Source organism: Panicum virgatum, chromosome 8K (assembly GCF_016808335.1).
Source record: "Panicum virgatum strain AP13 chromosome 8K, P.virgatum_v5, whole genome shotgun sequence".
Lineage (NCBI taxonomy): Eukaryota > Viridiplantae > Streptophyta > Magnoliopsida > Poales > Poaceae > Panicum > Panicum virgatum.
Window position 1 is genome coordinate 25,739,076 of NC_053143.1, and position 20,109 is coordinate 25,759,184.

Sequence of the window (20,109 nt, forward strand, 5' to 3'; positions counted from 1 at the left end):
TGTAGCCATGAATGGCTTCTGCTAGTGTCCTCTCCCCATCGCCTCCAGGAATATCAAGCTCGAGCGTCTCCCAACCCTGGCACACCTACTCCATGCCAACTCCAGTATATCCTGCTGAAATTTGCTGCCCGTGGTACACGTCGCCTTGTTGGGTTGGCATGGCGGTACCGTACGCAACAGTGAACATTAAGTTCTTAATGGCAGCCTGCAGGTCACAAGGTGTCCGTTGGGTGATCTCATCCACTGGAAATCACTGCGGGGCCGTAGCTTCAACTGCGGCCTGAATCCCCATTGGCTCGATGGCGACGTCTGTGGAAGCCCAGCTGCTTTTCCGCTGAGACATATGATCGGCTGCGACATTAGGCTCTGGAGGCACCGTTTGCGCTTGCTGTTGCTGGCTCATTGCTATGGCCACTTGGCGTTGAACCTCTTCCTCCAGTCTTTGATCGTGTGACATGAGCCGTTCCTCTAGCCTTCGCAAGTGCTCCTGCTCATCATTCTTTCTTCTTTGCCGGCTTCTATACGATTCAATGTAATCCCTGAACCCATACTTCCACGGAACCACGCCTTTGCCTCTTGTGCGGCCCGGATGCTCTGGATTCCCAAGGGCGTAAGTCAGCTCAACCTCTCTCTATCCGGCTGGAATGTTCCCTCGGCCGCTGCTTGTATGGCCTCCTGTAGTCTCTGGGCTGCTAGCTGGATCTTTGGCCCATAGATGCAGTCCCCAGTCAATGGGTCCAAGCTTCCCCCGTGACCATAAAACCAGGTCATTGACCTTTCAGGCCAGTTCATGGTCGCAGGTTGGATGTCTCTGTCAAGCAGATCCTGTTCCATCTTCTCCCATTTGGGTATTGCAAGCTTGTAGCCTCCTTGGCCTAGAGTGTGATGGTACACTTTCTTCGAGGCATTGTCTTTGGCCTTCTGCACCTTCTGAAGCCCAAGCTCTGAAGACTTGTATTCCACAAATGCATCCCAGTGACCCATGAGCTTTTTGAGCTCGCCGGTAAATACGGGTGTGGTCCCGGTCTTCATATATTTCTTCGTCAAAATTTTCTTGAATGATTGCAGCTGTTCGGCCATCTTACTCAGGGTCCAGTGCTTGCATATCTCTTTGGATTCAGCTGGAACTGTGAAGTTTTTCTTAAGCTCCCGCCAACACCATTCTTTTTCTCTTTTGGGTACCGCATCCCGTTCCTCGCTTGGATTGGAAGCTTTCCAGAGCCTGAAGCTGATCGGAATGTGGTGCCTGACAATACAACCGGATTGTCTTATGAATTTTTTGGCGGCAGCTTCTGGAGTGATCGGTTCGCCATCTGGACCAACTTCCGTTATAATGAACCGCCCTTCCAGTTTTTTTGTCGGGCCTCGCTTCGTCTTTTTCTACTACGACGATGATACAGACGGCTATAAAAAAACATTCGTAGTATTCATATAGATTCAGATGAAAATATGATTTTCACTACAAATAAGTATAGTTGTGATATGTACATTAGCACCTTGTTCACCAGCAGCGTCATCCTGAATAGATGGTGGCTCAATTCCATCACCAGACATATTCAAATATATGTCGGTATTGCTGCCATCATCAGCTTGTTCAGGGACATCTCCTTGACCTTCGGCAATCATATTCAACAGGAAATGTTCGTCTTCCGCGTCTGTGTTTCGCGGGTCCATCGTAACTGAAATATGAATACAAATAAAACCCTTAAAAATTTCACTAAATAATCCACATATTTAGATCGGTAACAATCGGAAACTATCAGAAACGATTCGGTCGGTATCGGTAACGATCGGAAACTATCGGACATAATTAAATAATAAATACATGATACATTAAAGTATTTGAATGACATAATTAAAGAATAAATACATGATAAATTGAACTCTTTGAATGACATAAAAAAAATAATAAATACATGATAAATTAAAGTCTTTGAATGACATAATTAAATAATGAATACATCATAATAGAAATTCTCTCTAATTCTATATTTCCTTCTCTATTTCTCTCTAAATTCTCTCTAATAATATATCCATAATTTGTCGCTAATAATATATCCAAAATTGAATTCTAATAATATATCCAAAATTGAATTCTAATAATATATCCAAAATTGAATTCTAATAATATTTCCATAATTGAATTCTAATAATATATCTATAAATCAATTCTACTTAATATATAATAAATAAATTTTTCCAACTCTTTTTCATGATTTTTCATGATTCTACGATTTTTCTAACTATTTTCTAACTATTTTCTACAAACTCCTATCTATTTCCAACTATTTCTAACATAATAAAAAAAGCTGATGTCAGCAGTGCTGATGTCAACAAAGGGCTTACGTCCTTGGGCGCCGGCCGGCGTCGGCGGTGGTGCGTCGGCGGTGGTGCCTCGGGTCGGCGAGCTGAGGCGGCGGCCGAGGGGTGCAGCGCGCCGGCGGTCGAGGTCGCGGCGGCACGGCGGCGGTCGAGGGCGGGGGGAGGGGGATGGCACGGCAGGCGTCGAGGTCGGGGCCGGCGAGCTCGGGCCGGCGGCGGTGGAGGTCGCTCGAGGCGGGGGGCCGGCACGGGGGCAGGCGACGTCGGGGCCGGCGGCGGATCCGGGACGATGGCGCGGGGCCGGCGAGCTCGGGCGGCGCGCGCGGGTGGAGGGCGAGGTCGGGGCCGGCACGGGGGCAATGGTCAGCGACGACGGCGCTCGGGGACGACGGCGCGATGGGGCGGCGAAGCTCGAGCGGCGCATCCTCTGGCGGCAGTGGACGGCGGCGCTCGGGGACGACGACGATGGCGAGAAGGAGGCGTCAGATCGAGCAGCGGGACGACGGCGCGCCGGCGAAAATCAAGAAAATCGTGAAGTGTTGGGGGAACAGGGGGCGAGGAAGAAGGAGAGTTATATAGGGGGGCTTTTGTCCCGGGTGGAGCCACATAAAGTATAATTGTATAGTACATATATAATAAAAGTATTCAAATTGTGATTACTTTTTATACAATAATATAAAATGATTCAAGTACATGAAGGATTAGCGGTAACAGACTTTCTCTTCACAAATGTCCCTTGATTATGATCACGGCGCAAGTATGGAACATCATCATTGGCTAGCAGGATGCATGGATCAGCATTTACTTCGAAATGTGGAATAGCAATAAAATTATTATATTCTTCTGACAAGTCTGTCTTGTCCTCCACTCCAACGATGTTTCTCTTTCCTGATAGAACTATGTGTCGCTTAGGCTCATCCTTTTGCTTGTTTATCCCCTTCTTTAGCTTGCTGGACATGTCCTTAATGTAGAAAACTTGAGCGACATCCTGGGCTAGGACAAATGGCTCGTCTCTATACCCAAGATTGTTGAGATCAACTATTGTCATCCCATACTCATCTTTTGTTACCCCTCCTCCAAATAGCTTAACCCATTGGCAACGAAATAGAGGCACCTTGAAATTGGGACCGTAATCCAGCTCCCATATCTCTTCAATGTAGCCGTAATATGTGTCTTTTTTTTCCATTATTGTCCGTGGCATCCATACGAGCACCGCTGTTTTGGTTGGTACCCTTTTTATCTTGGGCTATCGTATAAAATATGTTTCCATTTATCTCGTGGCCTTGGTATGTTAAGATATTCCAAGATGGTCCCCTAGCCAATAAGAATAGTTGTTCACTTATATCTATGTTATGCATTATATGCTTCCACAACCAGCTGCAGAAAGTGTTCATGTGCTCACGTGTAATCCATGCCTCAGACTTTTCTGGGAATTTGGAGAGCAGAATTTTCTTGTGTTCCTCGATATATGGGTCAACCAAGGATGAGTGTTGAAGAACCGTATAATGCGCTTTCCTTAATGAGAAATCATTTGTGTAGACATAAGATTTCTTTCCTAATGTACCCTTTCCAGTTAGTCTCCCCTCATATCGCGATTCAGGGACTTCAATCGGTTTAAGGACATCAATAAAGTCAACACAAAAGTCAATGACCTCCTCAGTTCCGTAGGCACTGGCGATGCTTCCTTCTGGACGAGCTCGATTACGAACACATTTTTTGAGTACCCCCATGAACCTTTCGAATCGGAACATGTTGTGTAGAAATATTGGTCCGAGGATATCAATCTCTTTCACATGGTGCACTAGAAGATGTGTCATGATGTTGAAGAAAGATGGTGGAAATATCAGCTCAAAGCCAACAAGACATTGCACCACATCGTTTTGCAGCTTTATCAAATTCTCTGGGTCAATTATCTTCTAAGAAACTGCGTTGAGGAAGGCACATAACTTCACGATAGTTAATCGGACGTTATCAGGCAGAATCCCCCGCAGAACAACCGGAAGAACTTCGGTCATAAGCACATGGCAGTCATGGGACTTGAGATTTGTAAATTTCTTCTCTGCCAAATTTAAGATTCCTTTTATATTGGATGAGTATCCAGATGGAACCTTTATACTGCTCAAGTAGTCAAACATGGTTTCTTTCTCTTCCTTGCTAAGAGTATAGCTAGCAGGACTTAAGTATTGTCATCCATTATCTCGCTGTTGTGGATGTAAGACATCTCGTTCTTCCATACATTGCAATTCTTGACGTGCTTCTACTGTATCTTTTGTCTTTCCGTACACTCCCAAGAATGCTATCAGGTTGACGTAAAAATTCTTCATAAGATGCATCACATCAATTGCATGACGAACATCTAAGACTTCCCAATATGGTAGCTCCCAAAATATAGATTTCTTCTTCCACATGGGCGCCATTCTGTTTTCGTTCGGAACAGGTTGGCTACCAGATCCCATTCCAAAAATAACTTCTAGATCTTTTACCATGTTGAAGACGTCTTTACCACTACGGTGCATTGGTTTTGTTCGGTGGTCCGTTTGGCCTTTGAAATGCTTGCCCTTCTTTCGTACCGCATGCCTGATGGGAAGAAACCGACGATGACCCATGTATACAACCTTCTTACAGTGAGTCAACCATATATTATCGATATCATCTAAACAGTGTGTGCATGCTTTGTATCCCTTGTTCGAATGTCCTGACAAGTTACTAAGAGCAGGCCAGTCATTGATCGTTACGAACAGCAATGCTCGTAGATTGAAGTTTTCCTGTTTGTATTCATCCCACATCCGTACACCTTCATCGCCCCAGAGCAATAAGAGTTCTTCGACCAATGGTCTTAGGTACACATCAATGTCATTTCCGGGCTGCTTTGGACCCGGGACAAGCACTGGCATCATGATGAACTTTCGTTTCATGCAAAGCCATGGTGGAAGATTGTACATACAAAGAGTCACAGGCCAAGTGCTATGACCACTGCTCATCTCACCAAAAGGATTCATGCCATCCGTACTCAAACCGAACCTTATGTTTCTCACATCCAAATCAAATTCAGGGTACGTTCTATCTATTTTTCTCCACTGCGACCCATCAGCGGGGTGTCTCAACATCGAGTCTTTCTTGCGTTCCTCTTTGTGCCATCGCATCAACTTAGCATTATCTTTATTTCTAAACAGACGCTTCAAACGTGGTATTATAGGCGAATACCACATGACCTTCGAAGGAACTCTCTTCCAGGGAGGCTCCCCCTCGACATCTCCAGGATCATCTTTTCTAATCTTGTAACACAATGCACTGCATACGGGACATGCATCCAAATTCTCGTACTCGCCTCGGTAGAGGATGCCGTCGTTGGGGCATGCATGTATCTTTTGCACTTCCAATCCTAAAGGGCAAACAAGTTGTTTGGCTTCATACATTATGGTAGGCAATTCGTTGTCCGTAGAAAGCTTTTTTTAACAAGTTTGAGTAATTCACCAAATCCCTTGTCGGATACACCATTTGTCGCCTTCCATTGCAGCAACTCCAAGGTGGTGCCAAGTTTCTTCAATCTATTTTGACAATCTGGGTACAACAACTTACGGTGGTCCTCTAACAACTTTTGGAACTTCAACCTCTCCATTTCACTCTCACAGCCTGCCTGCACATTGTGCAATGCCTGCCCCAGATCGTCGCTGGGATCATTTTCTGCTACATCTACTTCGGGCTCTTCCATGGGAATATCGTCATCGAATGCACCGATTCCAGCATTCTCGGGAAAGTGGTCGTCAAAATATTCTTCTTCATTGTCTTCCATGGTAACCCCCTGTTCTCCGTGCTTCGTCCAACAAACATACTTCTCCATGAAACCATTTGCGAAAATGTGGCTGTGTAGGATTCTTGAAGATGAGTAATCCTTGTTATTGTTGCAATGAACACACGGGCAGCACATAAAACCATTCTGCTTGTTTGCCTCAGCCACAGACAAAAAATAATGCAAGCCATCAATGAATTCTTTCGAATGTCGGTCAGCATTGTACATCCATTGCCGGTCCATCTGCATTTTAAAGAAATCGATTTGAATTCTTTACACGTATCGAATAAATAAAATATATCAAACCTAAATTAAACTAAATGTAACATAACATGAATAATTAAAAGATCTGCAATATCCATCATACATCTTGATTAATTAAAAGGAGTACTTAATCCATTACAGAACTTAACAAAGGAGTACTCAACATGAAACTTAAAAATTCGGACAACAACACATAGGTTTTCAACCGTCCTTGCGTTGGAACACAGAATGCTCTAACGGATTTCTTGCTGGCACAGAAGAAGATGGCGGAGCTGAAACCTCCGAGTTTGGTGGTGACGAACCGTAACGCCGCAATAAATCCTCAAGATCAAACGGAGGTTCCTCGCCCCTTGCCATGGATTCTCTATATTCTTTTTCCAAATAACAGAGCGCTGCCCTATGAAAAGCACTAGGTTTTTTGGACCGACGACCTACTCGAGTTGTGCCCTTCTCTCCAGAAGGACAACGATCACCCCCACCGGCGCCACTCCCTCCAGCTGCTGAAGCCATATTTTACTGAAAAATACCTTTATTTTCCACAAAATTATAAATTCTTACCATTACAATGCAAATATTATTTACTATTACAATTACAATGATCAGATTAATAACTCTTGCAAATAACAATGAAATCATATAAAAAAATATACAAATAATCCATCACTAGAGTGTGAGCATGAACGAATGCAACACTAGAGTGTTAAAATAACCCATTCATAATACAAAAAATTATAATATACTCATTTCATTAATTCATTCATGAATACAAAAATCAACTATCTACAATATGGTCATATATACAAGTACATCGCATGAAGTGTCTACACTCATTCTAAAAATTTCTACTATCCACATACTCATCTAAATCTAAAAGAAAATCACACCTACATATGCAATCTAAATGTCCAAGAAATGAGCTAGCTACACATTTTCTCTATTTCTAAAGTATGAAATGAGCTATACAAGCCAAGGAAGAAGAGAAAAACAAGCCCCAAACCTTTAGCGCCGATGGATGGACGGGAGAATCAAAGATCTTTTCACAAATGTGGTAAAGAAATGAGCAAGAACTCCCCTCTCCCGAGCCAAGAACAGCAAGAACAAGTGAGCTGAATGGCTCGGGTGGGGGAGAGGGAAGGGGATAAGGGGGCCAAGGAGTTTTGTCCTGGTTGGAGACACCAACCGGGACAAAAGGAGGGCTTTTATCACAGTTGGTGGCTCCAACCGGGACAAAAGGCCTCTGTCCCCCCGCTGGCCCGGCTAGCCATCGGACCCGGGACAAAAGCCACATATTGTCCCGGGCCCAAAGACTGCCGGGACAAATGGCCTGTAACAAAGGCCTGTTTTGTAGTAGTATCGCCTGTTTACCATGCAAGCTATGTCGTGGCTTTACATAAACCATTTGAGGCATCAAGCTAGTTAATTAATTCGCGGTAGCTAGGATCGTCATCGCATTAGGTGTAATCCACATGAGATGTATATATAGCTCTCTCAAGCTTTAAACCCCCCCCCCCCCCCCCCACGCCACCCCTACATGCACTTAATACGATGGTTGAGATGTTGGGGTTGAACCCGACTTGACAGTAACCGGCCGGCTAAAATATTTGTCACACATGACATGACACTTTCAATAGTATTATCTTCTCACTGTTGCTTTGGAACTAACTTTAGTTTATTTCCTTCACTATCTAGCTCTTTTCTGTGGTGTTTCCTTCACACTGTTGCTTTTGAACTAGATGCCATCAGCTTTCGCCCTTTCCATTTCTCACTTTATGGATGTTGTGAGCTTTGGTTAGATACATCAGCCCCGCCTGAGTTATCTGACGTCATGACATGCACGTTTGCAGGAAGTCCACCATAAACCACTTGTGTGAAAGGTAAGCTACACTTAATTAGTTCATGGTCATTAGAAATTTTTGGACCTTGCGCACCGGCCTATGCGATAGATTCTAGATGACAATATTTTTAAGGGTCGTCGCTAGTAGGGTACATATAGTGTCTGCAGTTAGGCGATGCTGGTGGCAGGGTAGTTCGATCCTTATGTTCTTTTTTATATAAATTTTCGTCACCAATCAATAGCTTTTCATATTACCTACTACCTCCGAATCGTTATATTTGACGTTTCAGACAAGAAAGTGTATAGAAAATGAACTAAAGTTTTGTGTCCTAACGTCAAATAAAATGATTTGGAGGGAGTACTACATGGCCGGCTGTGTGGATGAAGTTTTAGGATTTAGTTCCTATCGAAACTAAAATTGAAAATAAAATTGTAGATATTTTCACTTCTCTGTCTAAACGGAACTCGTTCCAGTTTTTTTTTCTTTTCACATGCTTGTAGCAACTTAAAATAAAAAAAAGGTTTGATCTCCGCCATGTCGCTTAACTAGATATTTTTAGAAAATTTACATTGTAAGGAATATTTTCGGGACATGTTATTTCCATGGTTTGACCTCATAGGCGAGTGTGCACGTGTAGCACTTAGGCCCCCTTTGGCAGGACTCCATGAGCGGCTACCAAATGGGTTGCTTTGCCCTTGACTCCAGCTCCGAAGCCCCGAAAAAGATGCTCTCTGGAGCACTTCGGGGGAGGCAGAGGCTCCATCCGGCACCGCCTCACCCTTTTCTGGCCCTGCCCCTGGGTGGCCGGCACACAGCGAGAGGGGAGGGTGAAGGCGCCTGCGGCGGACGAGAATGGAGGCTGGCGGAGGTGATTGTGGTAGGACGAGCGGCAGCGGCAGCGGCAGCTTGAGGCGCGGCGGGCATGGGCGGACTTGGGAGCCCGTGCCGTGGTAGGCCATGGTGCTAGGAGGGAGCGCATGGGCCGGCGACATGGAGAACGGTGGAGGAGTAGTGCCTGAGGCGACCGGCAGCGTGGAGAAAGGCGGTGAGGTGGAGGGGGCAGCGGTGGAGGGAGCTCGCGGTGGCTGGGGGGCGAGGTGACCGGCGGCGTGGAGAAACAGGAGAAGAAGCTAGACGAGGAGAATGGATAAGGAGAGGAGGAAAAAAAACACAACAAAAAGAAAAAGAAAAGGAGAGGAAAAATAAGGAGAAAAAGGAAAATGAAAATTTAAGGAAGGGTAATTTTGACATTTTACCACCTCAATCCAACAGGTGAAACCATTTTGCCAAACATTTTTCAGAACGGCTCTTAATCCACCAAAGAAGCCGATCCACCAGAGAAGCTGGAGTCAGAGCCGGAACTGTTTTTTGAGAAACCGGTGCCTTGCCAAATAGGGCCTTACTTATGACATCATCGTAAACATGGATGGAACTAGGGGTGGTCGCACCCCGGCCCACCTAAGATTTGGCCCAAACACCTTTACTCTCACCATTTTTCATATTTGTTCTTATGTATTACTACTAGAATAAATAGCTACTAATTATTATTTTCATGTACAAAGCAACTGATAATTTAATTGAGAAGGTGAAAAGCGAGAAAATAACATCTTTATTAGATTAGATTGACTTATTCACTAAAATATTTAACATTTTCTTCTATTTAACCACCCTAACCTAAAATCCTTAATTCGCCACTGATCATAAGAATATTTACCTCATAACAATTGAGCCAGCGCCTCTCAACTTACACACGCACAAACATATTAATTAAAAAATATGTATTAGAGAACAAACATTTCTAAAGACTAGTTGAATGCCCGTGCGTTGCTACGGGTGCTAATTTTTTTTATAAAAATTGTTATAACTAAAGCTTTTAGTTAAAGATATCAAAGTAATTCAATGTCAACTAATAGCTACAGTAAACAACATTGTTTGAAAGTATTGTAATCCACTAATTATTGAATAAGATTATCACACGGAATCTCTACTTGAAGCTATAATTTTAAAATATATATAAATAAAGGCACACTATGATAAGAGATGCATGAAAAAGAGGAAGGATGTAGAATGTTTTTATTTATGGTTAAAGAAGAAAATATCTGTTCCTCCTTTCCCACCGTGAAGTACAGAAATATATGATGCAGCAGGAGCTACCATGAGGACCATGAAGTTCTACCGTGAATGGTGAGCTGATCCTTGATATGCCGTTCCAGTTCCAACTATGAGCTAGCCTTTCCCTGATTACGTTTTCCAAGAGGTGATTGGTTTACGACCATGCTCTCTTTTTTTGGGCATGATGAAGCAAAAACATTCTGTATGCCAAGGTGGACACGGAGAACAAGAGGCTTCTATATGCCTGCGGGATCTTTTCTTGTGACCATCAGGTTTATACTCGAAATTGCCCTTTACATTCTGCAAAAAAAAAAAAAAACACTTCTGTTAGGCCATAGCATCTGAGTTTGTGGTCAATCACTCTGCTTTCTCGTTCTGAACTTGTGATGACCCTGCACATACTTATCTGAAACTCTGCACTCTGTGGGATGACCAACAGCAACTTCGTGTAATGGAAGTCCAGAACATGGTGGACGGTGGACCAGGCCACCGCCGCCAAGTTCATGGAGGTTCTCTTCAAGCCTTCAAGGACATCACCTCCGCCCGGCTGCCCCGCACCAAGTCCTGCGTGCACGGTGAGGCTTCCTGGTCGGCATCAGTTCTATCTTCTTCACTTGGTTCAGACTTCAGGCCCTAACAGCCACCATGCTTGAATTGTTGTTACAGGCGACGGCGAGGGGCGTGGAAGGCATGACGCTTTTCTTCCTCTGCTGACACATAACAGAAAAAATGTTTATCTGTTTCCTCGATGCATTGTAACTTACAGCAAGAGACTCTTGGTTCTTGTGTTATTGTTCGGGAACTGAAAGTGTTTCGATTGAATTCTAAAGCTGTATGAGGGACAAGAAATGTTCTCTGATCAATTGCTATACATTTTCAGCTAGAAGGAAAGTACAGAGCACATGAACTGAAATTGTGGACCAACTTGAACACCAACCACATAGTCTCAACATTCAAACCTCATAAATTGTGCTACACCATACTATCACTTGCTTATCTCAACTGAAATTGAAAGTAAACCTCATAGAGCAGTGCGTCAGTGATGAATGTTTCCCAGGTTTCCTCTTTCACATTCTGCCAAGCACCAACAGTTTAGTTAGCAGAAAGCATGCTCAGGAGATTTTACACGATTCATCATCTCATATAAAGTAAAATAATGTGCTCCACTTCCAGGCTTCCAGTGACAAAAAGAATAGGTCTGAGCAAGCCTCTTTGCATATTTGCAATATGAGGAAGTATCCCACAATGAAAAGCACAACAATATCCTCACATCACAACCTGCAATGGTATAATTTCTATTCTATGGACCTTGCGTGCTTAATCTGATGGAAACTTGCAGCATAGCATATCTAATTCCATTAACAAAAACAAACCATGTATCAGCCCCATATTAGTATATGGAAATGTGACCCATTTTCTTCAAGTTTACCACACCAAGTTCAGCATGTTAAGTTGCAGAATAACTGATCTAAAATGCAAAACATACACGCAAAATGTTACCTCGTTTAAAAATAAAACATATGAAGTTACACATGACGGCAATGTAATCCAAGTTCGAATCATATGGCAATTCCACAATTCCATCTCTCTGTCTAGTGCTCTCCTATGACTATCAAATTACAATTTAGAACAACAGGGAAGCTAAGACATACTCCCACCGCCTGTGGAGGTGACACCATCGGCCGAGTTGCCGGCTGTGGAGATGCCGCCTGCGGAGGTGCCGCCTGTGGAGGAGATTGTGGTGCCGGCTTCTGAGAAGGCAACCGGCACGGTCAGAGCGTCGGAGGACGGCAATTCCATGGCTTTGAAGGACTTCATCAGCCAAGTTACGATGAATATTCCGCCGCCTCTTGTGGACAAGCCGCCTCGTCGCCGTCGAGTTGACCCTGTCCTCGTCGACGCGCCTCCTCAGCTGCCTTCGTCTGAGGCAGATGGTCTCAGGCGAAGCCATCGCCAAGCCTTGGACCCTCTCTCGGCCGTCAAGCCGGCATAGCGAGGGTCGGTGCTCCTGATGCGCCGACTCGGTGAGGTCGGCGCGCCTCTGCCCTTGGCGGCTTCGGCAGAGCAAGCGGTGGAGAATTTCATTCGCAAACCTCCACCGCGCCATGTGGACGCACTGCAGGACTTATTTCCAATGTTGAAGAACAAGAGCAAGAGCTCTCCCTTCGTGGGATGGAGCGTTGACTGAGGGCTACGCTCAGAGCCAGTCGTTAGGTTCTGCGGAATGTGAGTAGTTTATGTTGGAGTTTATCTTTCGGGTTATGTTCAGCTGGCTTGCCGGCTTGTGTCCATCTAGAGTCCGTTCCATCTGGGTTGTAACCGAACATTGTACCAATTTCTTCTTCGTCTTAATACAATGATACGCTGTGCGCGTATTCGGAAAAAAAATTATCACCAAATCTCAGCACAAAATTTAGGAAATAAGTTTACACAGGAATTCAAGTTGGCATTAACCATCGCACCTTCACTACGAAGAGCACGAGGAACACGAGCACTGCCTGGATGTCCTGCAAAAACAAATTAACACACCAACTCCGATTGGCATGAGCCAGCATAGCTTAATCACCAACCAAATGAAGCTTACCCGGCGGAGGAGGCGGTGGTGGAGCTCCCCTCCGTCGTCGCGTAGGCCGGGTTCTTCGGGCGGAGTGGACAGCGACGACAGTGCGCAGTGGGGGTTGGAGCGCGGAGGTGACGGCGAGCGTGGGATGGCACTCGCAACGCCGGTCCCTTCCTTCCCTTCTCGCACGAGGAACACGAGCACTATCTGGATCTCCTGCAAAAACAAGCACACCAACTCCGATTGGCATGAGCCAGCACAGCTTAATCACCAACCAAATGACATGATCCAGATCGAGCACTCGCGGATCTCTGAAGCTTACACGGCGGAGAAGGCGGTAGTGGAGCTCCCCTCCATCGTCGCGTGGGCCGGGTTCTTCGGGACTGTGCGAAGACTCACGGACAGAGCAAGAGGGACTCACCTGACATCCTGGATTCGGCACGGTAGCAGGAGTCCGGCGAATGTGGGGGCGACGGCGAGGGCCTCGGGATGGAGAGAGGAGCGCGGAGAGGGGCGTGCGGGTCGGCGGCGGCGAGCTGGCGGAGGAGGGGGCGCTGGTCGACGGCGCGTGGGTCCGCCGAGGAGACCCGCGTAGGTCGGCAGAGCGTGGGCGCGAGGCGAGAGGGGCGCGCGGGTCGACGGCACCGAGCTGGCGGAGGAGGGGCGCGCGGGCTGGCTGAGGAGGGAGATGCGCGGGTCGGCGGAGCGCTGGTCCTCGGCGCCGAGCTGGCGGAGGAGGGGCAATTGGGTCGACGGCGCGCGGGTCGGCCGAGGAGACCCGCGTAGGTGTGCGGAGCGCGGGCCAGCGGAGAGAGTGGAGCGACGGGGAGCTGCGGGAGGGGCGCATGGGGCGATGCCGGAGAGGCGAGGAGGAGGAACCGTCGAGAGAAGCGTGGCCGCGTGGGGTGAACAGGGAAAGAGGGAGAAACGGGGCGTCGGTTTTTAGCGGTAGGCAGAACTACGGGGAGGCAGATTCACGCGAGAGGTAAACATGACTTCGTTGCAGTAGTAGAAACATAGCACGAACTCTGACGCTTATATATATACACACTAGAACATGATGCGCGCAAATCCTTAGCAATAGTACCATACACATCTCACCATAGGTTTAAATATATTGAAGATGGGTATAAAACATATCTAAATATTTAGATTATAACAGGGACTGAAACATTAATGCATGGTATATAACTACACCTAAGAGATCTCAGGCATACAACAAATAGAAATTAGACTGCCCCTGTTTTCCTGATCAGAGACACGGCTAATATGTTTGATCTGATTGCTAAAAATGTCGTATGCTTAACTTCATGTCGTATGTATGATTTGATTGCAGATTTTCAATAGGCTGCAAGTCTGTAAAGCATTGGCCGAGGTGGTGTGGATAAGGCTCCATAACAACATGCATCACTCCCCCCAAGAGCCACATGAAACCTGAAACAGAAAAGGTTATTATCATGAAAACTAACTTGAAGCATCATTCACTAAATTGAGAAATTGCATCATTTGGTATCAATTGATGTGTGATTTGCTACATTTGAAATCAGTCAAGATCACAGCATTTGGCAATATTTTCAAGCTCCATTCAGCATGACGTGGTCTTAATTTTACACAAGGAAATAAATAGTGCAGTGCATCTGTTTTTGAGTTCGGTGAGTATCAATTGTCATAGCTCCTGAGATGCACTACACTGTCAAAGTGTTTTAGAACATTCAAGTTTTTATGTTATTTCAGTTGTCACACTTCTTATATTTTCTAAGAGTGCGTTCAGCTCACTTTAGCTCCAAAGTCACTACATAATGCTGAGCACTAAGCTTGTTGGTTGCACATAGTGCATTTTGAAAGCTAAAGAGGATAATTTTGCTTGGTCATTGCACAGAAGAGTGATGCTATATATGTTAATTACCGACAATAGTCTATTAAGGGTTTAAGATAACTCTGACATGGTCTGTAATTAAATTGAGATTTATAACAATTTCAGAGTTGTGCTCTCACCTTAAAACTGGAAATGTCGCCCTACAAGTGATATGATAAAGCTGACAATCCAAAAGTCAAAACAGGAATCACAAGCTTTGGGATGCTCTATTGTATTCTTCAAATCTTCAAAACATCTAGCAAGAACCAAAAGTAGTTATGATTAAAACAAATAGCCTGCACTAAGGGAACAATGGATTTGACAAACATCTTAAACTAAATACATAGTGACTGAGGAATTTCACTACGAAACATAAAGGAATGCAGTTAGCTTAAATAAGCAGTTTTATTCTATGAGAAAGAACACAACAATTGTTTCAACCAAAAGCAATTTATCTGTTTTCCATGTACCCTTTATCTGTTTAAATGAAGAGAAGACTACAAAACATATTTATACAAGTTTGAATTGTGAATCATCTAGAAACGGCGATGGGGAAGAGTAATTGCAGGACAAGGACACATTGCAAGAAGAAAAAAATAAAAATAAAAAATAACCAGCCAAAAGGAGAATCATTACATCAAAAATACTGAACATACATATATTGACATAGTAAGTAGTTTAGTTGCATTTATCAGTCTCTTTCTTTTTTCCAAAAATATGGTTACTATCACTTTGTAATACCAAATCTATAAAACTAAACTAAATGGACCTTTCATGCCAAACTCTAACCATTGACTTGTTAAGGTGGGATATCCAGATAATTACACTATAGACAACAACTTGATTTTTATTAAAAGAGCAAATTTCCAAACCTACTGATATCATAAAACATAAGGCAATATAAGTAAGATTGCCTAACCATACAGTTCTGAACTAAACAACTTTGCAGGCAGCAACCACATATATCAGATGAGAAAGCAGAAAAAGAGTCCCTAGATCACCAAAGAAAATACAGGGCTAAAACAAACAGTATTATCCCAATACCATAATGTCATTTTGTAACCACTGAACTGTCAAGTTACAGCAAAGGAGCTTGTCAAGGTGAAGCAAGAAGTGGATAAAATATATGCCGATGACATTCAGAGTGGTCATCAAAACTAAATAATCATGTTTTAGATAGTACCTAAGACACCCTCTGCAGACTCGCTCGTTGAAGGAAAAATGAACCTAATTCAGTAAGGGATCCTTTTTTTTTCTGCGCTACTCAGCTCAACATGCAATCAAAGGGAAATAAAAAACATAATCACACTTATTGAAGGACTGCAACATCTGGACGAAAAAAAAGAATCAAGGAAGATAAGACAACCTATCTGAAAAGCCTGAACTCCTCGTGCTGCTATTTGACCCTCACCCTCTCGGATGAGGTGGCACCATCGCTGGATAGCATGCCTACAGTCAGCCCCATCAAAAAATTGGAAATTATGCCAAGACAAAATTAGAATAAAAAACACCATAGTGCAGGAGGGAAGAAGCCAAGAAGGAAAGCACAACAAAGATGCGGAGCACACAGATCTACATGTTCTTGTCTGGGAAGGTGGAGGAACAAGAGGGAAGAAGAGAGCAAATCAAAGCTGTCGCTAGGGTTTGAGGTTGCGGCAAAATGGAGCGGCGTTGAAGGGAGGAGGTACTTATCTCGGCGAGTGTAGTAGGAATGGGGCGAGGGCCGGTAGGCGCCGACGGGATGGCACGACCTCCGGTGACTGCTCCGACGAGATAGCCTCGGCATCAGCCAGGAGAGGGAGGGGCGCAGGCGCGTACGGGAGCGGCGCGTCACCGCATAGTAGAGAGAGGAGGGAGCGCACGCGCGTCTGCAATAGAGTGGCGAAGCATGCCGTGCGCTCTTGGTGGACGGGATGGAACACTCAGGTGAGGGGGTGATGATCGATTGCCTATGGCTGGAGAGCTCCATTACCCTATCTACCATCCTCTTCGTTTTTTTTTCTCTCAGGTACTTCTGCCTGCCATGGGAGTATGCTCATCGATGGCCCACCGTTCAGCGAGGATGAGAAAACAGAGGGCCGGTGCGTAGGGAGAGTAGCCGACATGCGGCAGTCGCGTCGGCGGTTGCCCTTGCGTAGACTCAGCCATGACGTCTTTTTCTTAGCCACAGCAGCTCACAGTGGGGCCAATATCGTTGCAAGGTCCACCGACTAGCAGCTCCATCCAGCCTCTGCTGAGTCCCGGCCCTTTCCCTCTCACGCTTGACCGGATGAGCGAATCCTGGCGCTGACCAGCAAGGCAGCCCTTTTGGCGTGCAATGGAGAGATGCTCCCCTGCTAGGAGCACCAGCAGGCGACCTGCAGCGCACTGCAGACGACATGGCGTGCTGGGGATTGTGCCGTACCCGCAAAACACTCTCGTGCGCAGAGGAGGCACCTCTGTTTAAGAAACCCGATACAAACCACCACTCTGAAGCTATTTGTCCTTCTATGAATTTGATTAAAATAATATATTATATAGAGTTAATAGAACATGAGTACTTCGCAGATTCCAAAACTTTCATTTTCTTTTACTTGTCACTAATAATTTACCGTAACAATGTTGACCACCAATTTTTTAACAGAAGGTTTTCACGTACTTCAGAATACAGGATACTAATAAAGTATGTTCACTATTATTGCTAGAGTTAAAACGTGATGTTAATTAAACAAAAACATATATTAGTATTTTTTAGATTACATAGTACAACTCAAACACTTACAACGCACGCACACTCATACCCCAGTAAACACATGTACGCAAATCATACCCCTATAAGCATATTCGAAGACTGAGCCGGCAAATTTTTGAGATTGACGAAGTCACCACAGGCACCTCGCTGTAGATGGGAACGTCGCCTATCACTTAATGCACAACGCCGTTAAATCCTAGAATATTCACTCCCGTGGAGAGTCGAACCCAGGACCTCAGGTGGTACCGAGGCTCTTGTAACCACCAAACTATAAGCCCTTTCGCAACAGAGATTAGAGATTAGTACCTGATCAACAATTTCAATACAATGTTTGAATATTTTCATACGAAATGTTGTATCAGTTTTTTATAATTTGCTTTTTTATGGTTTTTTATGTTGTATGATGATTGATCAAATCATTAAAAACGTCAGATTTTTGCATGTAAAGGATTAGAATTTTAAATCAACAAAGAAAAATAGTCATAAGTTGAAAAATCAAAATGGGCTGCGGCCTCTTTCGTTGGGCCAGGATGCACTGCCGGAACATTTTAGGCCGCAAGACTGCAGTGGGCCATACGATTTGAACATGATTGAATTAACAAGCAGCTATAATTTGTGGGCCCTGTATTTATTGTTTTTCTATTCCACTGGGTCATGTGCGTGGCCATCAATACAGATAGATTTAGAAACCCCCTAAAAAAAGCTAGATTTAGAATACTATTTTTAGTGTTCTTTTTTTGTGACTGAGAGAGTAATCATGATAGTGACATTGGTTTAGTTTTCTTTTTTTTGGGAAAAAAAGCTTTCCATTAACTTATCGGCTCAGCGATATCACAGGCCACCAAGTCCTCAACACTATTAGGAGAGCCGTTTCATGCAAGGTCAGCCTCAGGGGACACAATGTCCCAACGCAGCAAGGGAATGAACGACTTTGTTACAAGATCTGGGCACAAAGACCACCTCACCATACATAAAGTTTTCTCTGATGAAATTCTTCAGCTCAAGAATGTCTCCCCTGATCCTGGATAGCCTGTACAAGTTGTCTTTCATTGCCTGCACCAGCACCATGGAATCAGTCTCTAGGATTACTTTGCCCATGCCATGCACGACAGCTGCTTTTGCCCCCTCCAGACTTGCACGCACCTTAAGCTGTCCGCACTCGTGGTTCTTTGTATTCATACTCTAAACAGAATATTCTATCATGGTCATCAAGATTCTCTTCTCTACGTCCAGTTTCTCCGTGCTCATCCATCCTCTATATCTCTACTCTATATCAACTACCAGGACGTGGAGCCCATGTGTCAGAATTCTTTTTTCTTTTTTACCCTCCCCCCGCCCTCCCTCCCCCCTCTCTCTTCCGCAGCCTCTCTCTCCCTGCTCCCTCCCCGCGCCACGGCCATGGGCGCGCCCCTCCTCCCTCCCTCCCTCCCTCCACTGCGCAGTGGAGGGTCGTGCGAACACCCACTCCACCCCCCCGCCGGCCGGATCTGCGGCGGAAGGACCATAGGCGCGGCGGCGAGCGGCGGAGCTCGAGCTCACGCGGGCGGTCACGACTGGTGGCCAACCCGGCGGATCCCCTACTCCCCGGCAGCTCCTTCCCAGGCCGGCGGCCCTCCTTCCTGGCAACTTCTCCCGGCGCCCTTCCTTCCCGGCCCCTCCTCTCCGGCTTCGAGCTCCCCGACGCTAGAGCTCGGCCCGGCAGCGGCCTCTCTCTCTCTCTACCTCTTCCTCCCATCTCTCCCACTCCCGGCCACGATGGCGCGCGGGACCTCGTGCGGCGGCGGCGCGGGGCCTGGGCGACCGGCGCATGGGGCGGATCGAGCGGGCACACTGCGGCCTTGAGCGGATCGAGGTGGCGGCGCGCGTCCTCGGCTTCGCGAGCTCCGTGCGGCCTCGTCCCACCTCCCTCCGTGTGGTCGGCGTGCGGCGGAGATCTAGCGCCGGCCGAGCCCCTCCTCGCCGGCGTCGACGCCCCTGCCTCCCGCCCTCTCCCCTCCACCTCGGCACTCCCGCTCGCCGGCGAGGCGGAGTCGCAGCAACCACATGCGCTGGCAACGGCCATGGTGAGCGGCGGCGGCCCTCGCGGCAGCCATGGGCGAGTAACGACGCGGAGCTAGGCGGTTGCCGGTTGGGGACGGGCGCGAAGGACGAGAGGCCCGCGCACAGACGGTTTTCGTTCCATCCGTACTGCACTGGATATCCCGCGGCTCTGCCCTATCCGCAAAAATAGCACGCCACTTGCGGTACCTGCTGCAGCAAAAAAAAAACCCCGCCATATGCAACTCTATGCTTTTTCCAGTTTCTTTCGCCATATGCAACTCTATGCTTTTTCCAGTTTCTTTTACAGTCACATGTGCGGACAGCCTTAGCTTGGAGAGCTTTTGTCAACCTTGTCAGACTACCAGCACAGGCCAAATGAACTATACCCTCTGCATTCCTGATCACATACCCCCATCCTCCTTCTCCCGTTCCAACAAAATATGCTCCATCTGAATTGATTTTCACTACGCTCCATCTGAATTGATTTTCACTACATCTTGAATGGGTTTGCTCCATTAATGCACTAGCGTATATTTGTTCATCAAAACACAAAAATAAAGAAACCATATTTGCTCTGTTCTCCTGGCAACAAGCAACAAT

General features: G+C 45.9%; 1 protein-coding gene across 10 annotated transcripts; it reads right to left on the reverse strand.

Annotated features, from left to right (window-relative positions):
* Nucleotides 1–10,252: 10,252 nt before the first annotated feature.
* On the reverse strand, nt 10,253–13,861 carry LOC120644275 (serine/arginine repetitive matrix protein 1-like). 10 transcript variants are annotated; one of them, XM_039920866.1, is made up of 7 exons: nt 13,206–13,858; nt 12,908–13,099; nt 12,786–12,830; nt 11,976–12,670; nt 11,344–11,397; nt 10,726–11,030; nt 10,253–10,623 (listed from the first exon to the last, which is right to left on the reverse strand). In XM_039920866.1, the coding sequence occupies exons 1-4, from the start codon at nt 13,728–13,730 to the stop codon at nt 12,521–12,523; spliced, it is 912 nt and encodes a 303-aa protein (XP_039776800.1). In that variant the 5' UTR covers nt 13,731–13,858; the 3' UTR covers nt 10,253–10,623; nt 10,726–11,030; nt 11,344–11,397; nt 11,976–12,520. The 10 variants fall into 10 exon arrangements, with proteins under 10 accessions (XP_039776800.1, XP_039776801.1, XP_039776803.1 ...); XM_039920867.1 differs by having other exon boundaries at nt 10,726–11,033; XM_039920869.1 differs by lacking the exon at nt 11,976–12,670 and having other exon boundaries at nt 13,206–13,861.
* Nucleotides 13,862–20,109: the final 6,248 nt, after the last annotated feature.